The 12,898-nt window shown below is 35.1% G+C and overlaps 2 protein-coding genes across 3 annotated transcripts in view; one reads left to right on the top strand and one right to left on the bottom strand.

The window, feature by feature from the left end:
- Positions 1–4,656, bottom strand: part of ccdc124 (coiled-coil domain containing 124) — a 16,731-nt gene extending 12,075 nt beyond the window's left edge. For both annotated transcript variants that reach the window (XM_016290470.1, XM_016290469.1), the window contains exon 1: positions 4,464–4,656. In XM_016290470.1, coding sequence (XP_016145956.1) covers positions 4,464–4,622 — 159 coding nt within the window. In that variant the 5' untranslated portion in view covers positions 4,623–4,656. The remainder of the gene's footprint in view (positions 1–4,463) is intronic.
- A 563-nt stretch (positions 4,657–5,219) lies between these two features.
- Positions 5,220–12,804, top strand: LOC107598992 (sodium/iodide cotransporter). Its single transcript, XM_016290474.1, has 16 exons — positions 5,220–5,347; positions 5,559–5,976; positions 6,680–6,745; positions 6,984–7,035; positions 7,179–7,246; positions 7,389–7,543; positions 7,641–7,781; positions 7,988–8,117; positions 9,481–9,569; positions 9,651–9,763; positions 10,478–10,548; positions 10,648–10,734; positions 10,822–11,024; positions 11,138–11,232; positions 11,328–11,413; positions 11,796–12,804. Exons 2-16 carry the CDS (start codon positions 5,626–5,628, stop codon positions 11,898–11,900), a joined length of 1,812 nt encoding a protein of 603 aa, XP_016145960.1. The 5' UTR covers positions 5,220–5,347; positions 5,559–5,625; the 3' UTR covers positions 11,901–12,804.
- Positions 12,805–12,898: the final 94 nt, after the last annotated feature.

Raw genomic sequence — 12,898 nt, forward strand, 5'->3', positions numbered from 1 at the left:
TATATATATATATATATATATATATGGCACTTTGCTATAAGCTTGTCCTCAATCATTTCTAAAAAAAAAAAGTTTAAACAAAAACAGTCAACAATTACTTACCCTCATGTCATTCACAGCCTATATGCATTTCTTTCTTCTGTGGAACACAAAATAATTTTGAATAATATTTAGGGGCGTATTTAATGAATTGGGGGCCCTAGGCAAAATATAGGAATGGGGCCCTATACATTTGCACACATTTTCCTAGATCAACCTTGAGGTTCCTTTTTTGTTGTGATGCTGGCTGCTGCACAATGGTGCCCCATAGTTGTGTCCAATGTTTCTACATTTTATAATGGCTTTCTTTCATGTTGTAGACCACGAAATAGCAACTGATTTACAGTTGAGATACAGGTTTTCACAAAAACAAAATAAATAAAAAAAAGATAAACCTCACAATTGAGCGTTTAACAAAAACTACAGACTGGATTATTGAAAATTAATATTCATTCTCTGCCAGTAGGAGGTGCTTTTGGAACGTCAGAAATATAGAATGAGAAAAGTGTAAAAATATAGCCTATATTGACGAGGAAAGTCCACTGATGAGTTACCAGCGTAAGCCTGTGTGCAAAGGCTGTCTCATTCTAAACTTTAAAATACATTTATTTTTAGTTATTTTAACTACAAATTTAAATAAAACTGAAAAAATAATGAAAAGGCAATTATACATTTACACACCTAAGGATTAGGCCTATATCAACCAAAAAAGCAACTGCGTATGTGTCCTCTATTTGGTTTCTTCTCATAAATGAGTAAGCGGCATTTAAAACAATTATAAACATATAATACACACTGATTCTCAATATTTAATTACAGCTTCAGATGCATGATATTTTCATCTCCTTCAAGCAGGATACACAAAAAGCACGTTCAACTCGGACGGTTGTCGTGGTAATAAACACCATGTGTCAGCGCTTAATGCGCATCTCCTATATGAAAAGCATTTTAGGGGGCCCTTGGCTTTTGGGGGCCCAAGGTGGTCGCCTACCTTTGCCTAATGGGTAAGTCTGCCCCTGATAATATTAATAACCAAACAGTTTCAGTTCCCACTGATTTCCTTCGCTTTGTTGCCTATATGATGGAAGCCAATGTAAACCAAAACTGTTTGGAGACTAATTTTTATCTTTTACATTGCACAGAAGAAAGAAAGTCAAACAGGTTTAGAACAACATGAGGGTGAGTAAATGATGATGCTTTTTTGGGGAGACTGTTACTTTAACAAAAAATGTAGTCAGTATGATGCAGTCAGTATGATGCAGTGCAGTTAGCAAATGTGTAGTTCACCCAAAAATAAAAATATTCTGGCATCATATATTTACCTTTATGTCATTCCAAACCTGAATGACTGTCTTTCTTTGAGCAGAACAAAGAGCAGATATTTTTTGGGGAGGAAAGGGGCTATTTTTATCCAGACAATAAATGAATGGGGTCCAAAACAACATCAAACCCAGCTGACTTACTGCACGGACAAATTTGTCAGAAGATAACGGAAGAAACCGTCATACAGGTTTGGAACGAGACGAAGGTAAGAAAATGATGCCAAAATATTTTTATTTTTGGGTGAACTATTCCTTTAACACATTTGCAAGCTGCATTGCGTCGTACTGATTCAGTTCTCAAATTAATTGTTTAATTGGTTAGCAACTGTTAAATTGTTAAATATTATTCTAATTAAGATTATGATTATGCATGTATTACAACAGGGCAGTCAATATATTAAACAACATTTCCTTTAACTCGATACCTTTATTACATGTAGACCAGTTGCAATCTGGTCTGCTGACACTAAACATGGCATAAAATAGCTTAGTAGACATAATAAACAGTCAATCACTGTATATCAGTCAATACATTCTCCCATGGACCTCATCCAGGCCTAATGTCAAAATCAAGCTCCATTACTGACAACGAACACTCATCAATATGCGGCATAATTGATAGAGGATATCAGAACTTGTGTGACGGTGTTAGTTTAAACCAGTCGGCTTCGGCTTTCGGTTTGTTCGTGGGGAGCTCATTTCCTGAGCAACCCTAAACCTGACAATGTATTAATCTATTGTGTGCTACTCAGACTCACATGTCTGCAGCTTTAACGAGGAAGACAGTGGTGTCATTTAGATACAAGATTATCAGCCAACGGTGGGAATGTTAGACAACATATCATGAAAAACATGGATGTGGAGGGAATCAATTTTCTGTGTGTTTAGTACAGAACTCAAAAACATTTCCATATTATCATGTCAATTAGGACCAGGGGCCAAAGTTTGTCTGGTTGTCTTTCCACTTTGATGTTTTGCATGCATTTATATGCTACAAAATGCATTTATAATGTTACAAAAGTCTATTTTAAATAAATGCTGTACTTTTGAGCTTTCAGTTCATCAAAGAATTCTAAATAAGAATGTATTACTGTTCGTGGGGAGCTCATTTCCTGAGCAACCCTAAACCTGACAATGTATTAATCTATTGTGTGCTACTCAGACTCACATGTCTGCAGCTTTAACGAGGAAGACAGTGGTGTCATTTAGATACAAGATTATCAGCCAACGGTGGGAATGTTAGACAACATATCATGAAAAACATGGATGTGGAGGGAATCAATTTTCTGTGTGTTTAGTACAGAACTCAAAAACATTTCCATATTATCATGTCAATTAGGACCAGGGGCCAAAGTTTGTCTGGTTGTCTTTCCACTTTGATGTTTTGCATGCATTTATATGCTACAAAATGCATTTATAATGTTACAAAAGTTGTCTATTTTAAATAAATGCTGTACTTTTGAGCTTTCAGTTCATCAAAGAATTCTAAATAAGAATGTATTACAGTTTTCACAAAAATAATAAGCAGCATAGCTGTTTTCAACATTGATAATAATAAGAAATGTTTCTTGAGCACAAAATGAACATATTGGAATGATTTCTAGAATGGTTGCTGAAAAATCAGCATTGTCATGTTGTATAATAAGAATATTTCACAATATTACTGTATTTTTGATCAAACAAATGCAGCCTGTGTGTGCACAAGAGCCTTAAAAAACATTTTAAAATGTTACCAAGCCCAGTTTTTTTTTACTTTAGTGTATAAATGCAAAATATTTTATTATTTCATAATAGATATTTTTACAGTGACAAATTTTATTTTGAAGAACTCAAAATGACTTTGAGTTGTTGTCATTTTCCTATGGCTTCTAACAGATAGCAATCTCTCACCAGGTACTAGGGATGGGCGATACCACTTATTTTGTTTTCGATACGATACCGATATTTTTCAAGGCAGTATCGTCGATATCGATACCGATTCGATACTTCTGAACTAAACTTTTAAATTATGAAATGTATTAAATTATTAAATTACTAAGAGTAAAATGGGTAATGATAAGCACTTAACTTTATGTTTAAAACGCATTTTAACATTCAATACGCCTTCATTTTAATTTATTAGGTTATATTTTTGTTTACCCATGGTTCAAATATGTTTTTTGTTTACACATGATTCAAATCTATAAATACTACAGTTGAACTATGGTCACTTTAGTAAAACCATGGTTCATTTTCATAAGGGACTGCCAGTGACCGGCTGTTGTACACATAAAATGCAACATTTTTATTCTGACGGTGTATGATTTCTATTAACATTACAGAATAGAACATGATCATCTTATTATCTTTCAACGTTTAATTTAAATAACTAATTGCACAAACTATGTAGGCTACAATTTCAGTTTGTTTATTGTGAAATAACTCTGTCCTTCTGTCCTCTGATAAGCATTGTTCAGGGCTGCCGTTCCCAAAAGATTTAATGCTTTCTTATGATACTTTTGGGAAACACAGCCCTGTTTGAATGCACTGTCAGCAGTGAGTGAATGCTCTCTGTGACTGATTGGTTTTGTCTTGCAACATTTGCGTGTTCAGATGAGCAGGAAAATAGTTCTATCCTACACAATTACTCGCTAACAAAGGTTATTCGTCCAATTCAATGCATATTGTACGAATGTTTTTTTGTTAAATTAACAAAATCACTGGTAAATAAAACGCACCTTAGTATCGATATTTTTTGTTTGAGTATCGATACTTTCGATACTCGCCTCAGTATCGATATATCGATACTTTGGATCGATACGCCCATCCCTACCAGGTACCACTGAATACTTCAATTTCCCTGTCAAAGTCTGCAGAGAGAAAGATCTTTACTGCCACCTTGTGTTTATGCTACACTCCATACACAAGGCACTGTTGTACTGTATTTCACTTCTGATTTCATAGAAGGTACTGCCAATTAGCTGTGGACACAAGAGACAAAAATCTAATCACAGTACTGATACATTTCATGACATAATATTGAAGGCCTGCTGGAACTATTTTATCATTTGACCCTGACAACATATCAGTTGCCATGCTCTTAAGGACATAAGTTTAGCCTACCCTCCTCTGCTCTTTCTTCATGACATGTTTGTTATTATCTTGCCAGAGCGCGTCCTCCAGCTCCTTCTGTTTGCGTGCATCAGCGACTGCTTTGACCTCGGCCTTCCGGGCCCTCGCTGTGGCCGATTTGGAATTCTCACCCTGGAATTTCTTCGGCATTCCTGATACTTCCCTGCGGAGGTAAGGTTGATGACCATAATGAAAGTGTCAGAATAGGTGCTGAGATCACATAGGATATTAATGTGTGGTGTATAAACAGATTCTAATGAGAGAAAGACAAAAACTAAACACATGGCAATGATGACCAGAGGCTGAATCATAATATTTTTTTAGGACTAGATTGAGGATTATTGGGGTTTGAGCATCTTCTGATACACAGTGTTCAAGAAATGTATGTTCGTGAGTCATACATTTCACAGTAAATCGCTATCATCAAATAACAGAAAAATGAAGGGATTTAGAAGGCCCTTGTTCTCACAGTATTAACATAATCTGGGATTACTGGAGAGAGTTAAACCCCAGATATTTCTTTTTTTAAGTAACGTTACTTCCAAAAGAGAAGGAAATTCTGGAAAACAGTTGCTGCTTTTCTTCCAGCCACAAGCAAAGAGAAAGAAACGTGTGATAGCTATTAAATTAATTCCTAATTCCCCTCCCCTCAGACTGCCTTCGGTTATCCAAATTATGATCCCAGAAAAATAAATCCAGCTCTGCTTGAAAGAATGCTCACTCACTTTCCACACTTATGAGTGATAGTGACCATATCTTTAAACCAATACTGTTTTCTGTCTTGCATGAGTTTATTATGTGTTGGCCTATGGAATTTGGTCTTTTCAAACACTCATAAACTCACTTTGCAGATTTTTGTTTTGTTTTGATCAAAGGTAAGTTTTTTTTTTATATTGTCAATATTGTGTAAAGAGATAGAAATGTATATGCTTTATTTTGTACTATTTCTGTTTCTGTTTTGTCGGTTCATCTGCTCTTACCTTAAATTACACTGTGCACTGCATGAGTCCCAATGTTTGAAAGTCAAGAGAACATAACAGGGGGCTGATTGAGAATGCGTTGTGATTTCTGGGTTTGTTGTTACAGCTGAAAGCCTCTTGAAGAGAAGGACTCCACTCATTTAAGCTCTGCCTGAGTCCAAACAGACAGAGCTATGGCTTCAGACTCTGATAGACCGGGCTTCTGTTTGGTGGACTATGTAGTATTTGCTGCTATGCTGGGGGTGTCGGTGGCCATCGGGCTATTCCAGTCTCTGAGGACCCCGGGTCGCTCTAACGTGGACAACTTCTTCACAGGGGGAAGGGGTTTCTCTGCTGTGCCGGTTGGACTGTCGCTCTGTGCCAGCTTTATGTCAGCTGTCCAAGTGCTCGGTGTGCCATCAGAGACATATTTATATGGCTTTAAGTTCCTCTATATGTGCCTGGGACAAGCGCTCAACTCCCTCATTACTGCAGTTCTGTTTGTTCCCGTGTTTTATCGGCTCAAAATCACCAGCTCCAATCAGGTTTGGATTTTGTCCATTTTGTTCTTCTAGTAGTTTAGCTAATAATTTTATATAAATTCTTGCATACACACACACACACACACACACACACACATACCTGTTGCTTTATATAATACATTTATACATAAATATATTTCATTATATCACACTTTAAAATGTGTCTGTACAGTATTTTAGTTTGTTGTTCTTCTAGTAGTTTAGCTAATAATTTTATATAAATTCTTGCATACACACACACACACACACACACACATACCTGTTGCTTTATATAATACATTTATACATAAATATATTTCATTATATCACACTTTAAAATGTGTCTGTACAGTATTTTAGTTTTATTAGTTTTAGTTAGTTTAGTTTAAGGGAAATGTTGCTTTGGCAGCTTGCTGAAAAATATATTATTTTTATATTTTATCTTATTTTATTTCAGGTAACTGATATTTTTATGATTTTAGTTTTATTTTTACTACGTATAATAACTCTGATACAGTGGGGTCCAAAAGTTGAGATCATCAGTGAATATCATTCTATTTTTAATTTTTCTAATTTAATATGCATTTTTCCATAATAATTTTTTACTTTTCTGTATTTAGAATGTATAGCATGTGCTTTTGCATGTACAATGTACCCCACACTGTCTCTCTGTGTGTGTGTGAGAGAGAGAGAACACCAGGTTCTAATAAATGTACTTGTGTGTTAGTATTTAGGAATGAGGTTTGGAAGAGGAATGCAGCTCTTGGGAAGTTTACAGTTCATTGTAGCCACAGTAAGAGAAACTCATCATCAAAATTTTAATTGAAATAAATATAATATTTTTAATAATATTAAAACAATACCATAAAATGTATTTGTAGAGTACTGATCAACAAAGCTATGAATATCACTTGTATACTTTCAATTCCAATATTTAGTTTGCATAAAATATGTGCATATTAATTTTTTTATTATAACATTTTTAAGCTTTAGATTTGTGTAATACTAAGATTGGTTGGTTCTTTCTGTAGCTCCTCTATACTGGAATAGTGATCTTTGCTCCTGCAGTCATCTTGAATCAGGGTTAGTGAAATAGACTGATTTGCACTTTTTTAAAATTGCATCTCAATTCATCAGTGAACAAGTTGGATCCCGTATGAGTGGTTGCAAGTTTTTTTACACTTTTGTACTGTTCTCAACAACCTTTTCTTCTTTTCTGAATCAAGCCACAGGCCTAAATATGTGGGCATCTCTCTTCTCAACTGGACTCATCTGCACATTTTACACGACAGTGGTAGGTGAAATCTTTCCAGATCTGAATCTATATAAAAAAAATCAGTGCCACTTTTGCTCAGTAATTTTAATTTATGATTATGATTGTGATATGACCATGCAAATATTTGTTAACACAACATTACACTTGTGTTTTCCTGCAGGGTGGTATGAAGGCTGTAATCTGGACAGATGTGTTTCAGATTGTAGTCATGCTCTCTGGGTTCATTGCAGTCTTCATTCAGGGCACCATTTTGGCAGGAGGGCCTGCCAGAGTTTTGGAGATCGCCAACAATGGATCCCGCATCAATTTTAATGAGTATGAACAATATCAAATGTTTAGAAATCTGTTAAATACTGAAGTTAACTAAATGTTTATTTATTATTCTATTGCTCATTCTTTTTCTGTGTGTTAGTTTTGTTATAGACCCTCAGAGGCGCTACTCGTTCTGGAGTTTCACAGTGGGCGGCACTATGGTCTGGTTATCCATGTACGGAGCCAATCAAGCTCAAGTGCAGCGTTACATATCATGCCGGACTGAGAAACAAGCCCAACTGTGAGAGAATAAATCAGTAAAATCTTTTTTACCATCTAAAAATAACAATAATAATTTTAATCCTCTTTAAATTTAGTTTTTTTTTACCATAAAATTTATCCTAATAATGATAAGATATCATAGTCATGGTTTGGAACAACTCTGACATATTTTCTGTTCTCACTCACTGAGATACCGATCCACTGAGTGTCACTCTTGTGCTGCAGGGCGCTGCTGGTTAACCAGGTGGGTCTGTGTTTGATTGTGAGCAGTGCAGCCACATGTGGCATTGTGATGTTTGCTTTATACTCCAGCTGTGACCCACTGAAGACCGGCAGAATATCTGCTCCTGACCAGGTAAATCAAAACCTACATAAACAGAATTACCTATACCTACTACTACTAATAACTATTCCATTTTTATGTTGTTTTTTTTTGAGAAATTTATATTATAATTCTTACTGGTTTATTTGTGGTTGGAACAGACCTTTTCTGTTTTAAATGCTTTTGTTGAAACCAAAATTGAACTATTGAAATTTAAGAGAAAATAAAAATCTGCAGAATATTTAGTCAGAATATTTACCCTTGTCCATCCAAGATGTACGTAAATTAGTTTTTTTTTTTACCTCATTTGCTCACCAATGGATCCTCTGCAGTGAATGGGTGCCATCAGAATGGCTGTCCACACGACTTCAGAAGTGAAAAGCTGCTTGTTTGTAAGAAACAGATCCATAATTAAGGTTTTTAACTTTAACCCGTCACTTCTACCAGTCATTAATCCATAAAATTATTGTTGTAATTACAATTAATGACAAAAAAATAAAACCCATTACAAATGAGGCATTTGTTGCATCCAGTGGGGGACATAATTACTGATTATAATGACTTATACTGTCTTTTTACGGGTTGCGTTGCATATCACGCTGCGTAAACATAAAACCATGTCTGGAGAAACGACAAACAACAAGTGCTACTCTTCACTGCTCAAAACTCACGTTTGAATCGTCAGTGGCAAATTCTTTAAATATAAAAAACGTACTTACAGGCTATGAGTCAGAAGTGCCAGACGGATATTGTCCTCTTTTGGAAGGCCAAACAAAGTAGTTTCACTTTCACAATGAAACACACAGTGCCTTCACGACATGGCAGCGGCGGAAACAACAATACTACAGCGAGAATAAAAGTTACGCCTTCTTTCTTTACGTGAACATTTGGGCGGCGTTATGCAAATCTTCCCACATCGTGACATAGACATGTGGGGGCGTGTTAGAACGAGCCGTTTTAGGTAGGCGGGATTGACTCTTAACTTTTATAAAGAATATCTATTTGGATTTGAGACTTTAGTCTTTGCAACTTTACAGATCTTCTTTATGCACCAAGAGCTTGTAACACTCCAAAGAGAAAGGAAAAATTGAAATCGCATCATATGACTCCTTTAATGTTGGATTTATGTACTGCAAACATGCAGCTTTTTACTTCACAAGAAATTAATTAATGGACTGGCGTCGTGTGGATTGCTTGTGGATTATTGTGATGTTTTTATCAGCTGTTTGGACTCTCATTCTGACGGCACCCATTCACTGCAGAGGATTCACTGCTGAGCAAATTATGTAATGCTAAATCTTTTCCGATTAAGAAACAAACTCATCTATATCTTGGATGGCCATTTTTGGGTGAAATTATCGTTTTAAGCAACCCAATTGTCTTTTTATTTTCACAGTACATGCCGTACCTGGTTTTGGACATTTTCCGTAATCATCCAGGCTTCCCGGGTCTTTTTCTAGCCTGTGCCTACAGTGGAACTTTAAGGTGCTTGAAACTATCAGAACCTTCAGTGAGGTGTTGATTACTGGTACAAATGGAATAAACCACCCGCTTCTGTTTCCACAGTACTGTCTCCACCAGCATTAATGCCATGGCAGCTGTTACTATGGAGGATGTAATGAAGCCGTGGCTAATCACTGTTTCACAGAGAAAACAGCTCTTGCTCTCCAAGTTATTATGTACGGTCAAAAGCAACAACTTCTTTCCTGTGGTGCAAGTAAACATTTGTATCTTACTCGGATGACAAGCCCCCAAAGTGCGAGCAATAGCTTATTGCATGTATTCAGACCAAATCTTACTTAATTATAGATAACAATCTGAGATATATTTATTTGAAAGTAAGGGTAAAAATAAGATCCTTCATATTATTCACACACACACACACACACACACACAGTATTTAATAATATTTTTAATTTGGATTTATTTTTATAATTTCAGTTTACATTTTAGTTTAAGTTTGATTAGATTTTTATTGTGCTTTTGCAATTTTTATTAGTTTTTTAATATTACGATTTAGCTTTGATTTTTTTATATATATATATATATATATATATATATATATATATATATAATTCTAATATATTTGTGTAATATATAATTATATTTTATATTAATATATAATTATGTAATGTCAGTATTTGTTGTGGTGCCTTCATTAAAAAAGGTCTCATTAAAAAGTTATCAATTCTATTGAGATTTAAATTCATGTTGAACTTGTAATGCATCAAAACTATTGGTGAGACTTGTTTTTCGTACTAAGCTGTAACTACTTATTAAAGTATAAGGTGATTATGTTTTTCTGCAAGTATCTGCTGATATCGATTTGATAATGTTTAGAAATGTGACTACAATGACAACTAATTTTAAAATTGTTTGCGTGTGTAAAACAGCACTGTTGTATGGACTTGGCTGCATTACAATGGCTGCGCTCTCCTCCCTGTTAGACTGGGGAGTCCTTCAGGTACAATATGAACTACTGGAATAACTGTGGCATTTTAGACAGGATGCATTTCAGTCTATGTGTCTGTGCTCTAACCAGCTTTTTCTCTAATAACCTCAGGGTTCATTCACAGTCATGGGGGTAGTGAACGGTCCACTCTTAGGAGCATTTGTGCTGGGCATGTTTGTTCCAGCCACAAATAAACCAGTAAGACTCCATAAACATAACAGTCCACCATGTGTTTCTATTGCTCCACTCGATGAATAGCAGTGTTATATTTCTCACATCTTATAGGGGGTGTTCTCAGGTGTGGCTGTGGGATTCTGTCTGTCTCTATGGCTTGCTGTTGGAAGCACAATTTATCCTCCTACACCACAAATTATGGGTGTTTTACCCACTAGTGCTGGTCACTGTCTGGCAAGCAATGCAACGCTTAACAGCACCATTACAGTCACTGAATCTTCTATCTTGGCATCATCAGTCCCTCGGGATTATGGGTGAGAGTCAAAGTTGTATCACATTTTATAATGACTACAAGTTTTGTGTGACTTTAATTACTTGCAGAATGTTTATATAGCACGGTTTTCTTTTTTCAACTAAATTCATACAGCCTTCAAAATATATATTCAATATCCTACCTGTACTTTGGAGCCCTGTCAACTAGTGCAGTCGTGCTGGTAGGTGTGGTGGTTAGTTACATTACAGGTGAGAGAAACTCACTTACACTATTGCTCACACTATTAAAATGTCGACAGATGTTACACTTTACCTTCAAATGACAATGTGTCGTATTACTACAGGACCCACCAAGAAGGATTCTATCAGTCCTGGTTTGTTACGATGGAACTTGGAACAAAAGACATGCAATGCAACCTGTCATAACTTGGTAAGTTTCATGTTAGTAACAATTCATTTACTTTTACTTACATTCCAGTTCTTACCACCTGAAATCAAGTGTTATTTTAGCATTATTTAAATACAATTATAGTATTTATTAATATTTTAAATAAGCTTTTATTGATATATTTCCGTTTTTTTTATTTTGTTGTGTGATTTTGTCATTTTTATTAGTTCTATATATATGTGTGTGTGTGTGTTTTATGTATATTTGTGTTTTTAGTTGTAATTTTAGTACTTAAACTTATTTCTGTTAGTTGCCAAAGCATATTTCTAATGGTATTTTTCATTTCAGTCTTTATTTCAGTCTATAAAAACTTTTTTTAGTTAACAATAACAACACTGCTGAAATCATATGCTTGTCTCTACAGAATGAAACTACGACAAACAATCCCACAGAAATCCTTCTCAGTCCGAAAGAACTTTTTGTCACTGCTGATAACCACAATGTTTTACTGAACAAAGGTGATGTTTAGACAGGTGCAGGATTGGCTTTGGTTTTTGGTTTTTCAAACTAAATTTTTAAGAAATACTGCATTATTTGATGAAATGTTGAACAACTTTACTATTTAACATCATGCAGACTGCAGACTGCATTCTGTATAGTCTCTCATATCAAAAATGTCAAAGCCATACTGATTTGGTTATCTCTGTTTTGATTGGCATCACTGAATACCTAACCATCATCACCTGATTCGAAAGATGATCCATTGACCTATTAAACAATAGTGCCTTCTTTCATAGTACAAAATCATGCACAATAGGTTTCTGTTCATCATTGCACCTGTATGTCAGTTCACTTTCATTCCCAGCCAAGTACAGAAGAGAAGAAAGCATAATCATGCACGCTAAAATGATCTGAAAGTAATTTAATGCTTTTAATAGAGATATATCATTATGATTCTTTTCTAAATTATTAACTTTGAAAGTATGTCTGATTATTAGTCTGAATTAATTAAGAGAAAATGTAGCCTGAAATGATTTAACACACTACAAAGATCCATTTTATTGACCATGTTACAACAGATTTGAACTATACCACGATAATAAATAATGCATTTCATTTGTTTGTGGCAGACAGGGATATTATTTCTGTGTCTAAAGCTATAAAACAAGGCTCATTATTGGGATATTAATTCCTCAGCATTTCTAAGCTCTGAGTTATGACCTAGAAAAGTCACCTGAATGTGCCAGAAAGCCCTAAAAAAAACCTAAACGTCATCAGAATCAAGATGAATTTTTGTCAGTGTTTGTTTTGAACCAGTACAATCCATGCATATTTTAAATATTTGTATCCTTTTTATCTGTATAGCTTAGATAAGCTGTTGAATGATGGAGTGCCCCTGTCACATTCACAATAAACTGAAATGCCAACACTAATATCAGGTGCACATAATACTTTCTGATGAAAATTGTTTAAATGAAAGTTTCATATAGCACTTGGTTGCATCAGGCCAAACGGATGAAAACCTAC

This window comes from Sinocyclocheilus grahami, unplaced genomic scaffold (genome assembly GCF_001515645.1).
Source record: "Sinocyclocheilus grahami isolate Dianchi unplaced genomic scaffold, SAMN03320097.WGS_v1.1 scaffold259.1, whole genome shotgun sequence".
Classification (NCBI taxonomy): Eukaryota; Metazoa; Chordata; class Actinopteri; order Cypriniformes; family Cyprinidae; genus Sinocyclocheilus; species Sinocyclocheilus grahami.

Excerpts from the sequence above, each read along its gene's own strand:
- LOC107598992 (XM_016290474.1), top strand. The coding sequence starts at position 5,626 with ATGGCTTCAGACTCTGATAGACCGGGCTTCTGTTTGGTGGACTATGTA. Across the intron at positions 7,036-7,178 it reads TGCAGTCATCTTGAATCAGG|CCACAGGCCTAAATATGTGG; the intron begins GTTAGTGAAATA and ends TTCTGAATCAAG. Across the intron at positions 9,570-9,650 it reads GCCTACAGTGGAACTTTAAG|TACTGTCTCCACCAGCATTA; the intron begins GTGCTTGAAACT and ends CTGTTTCCACAG.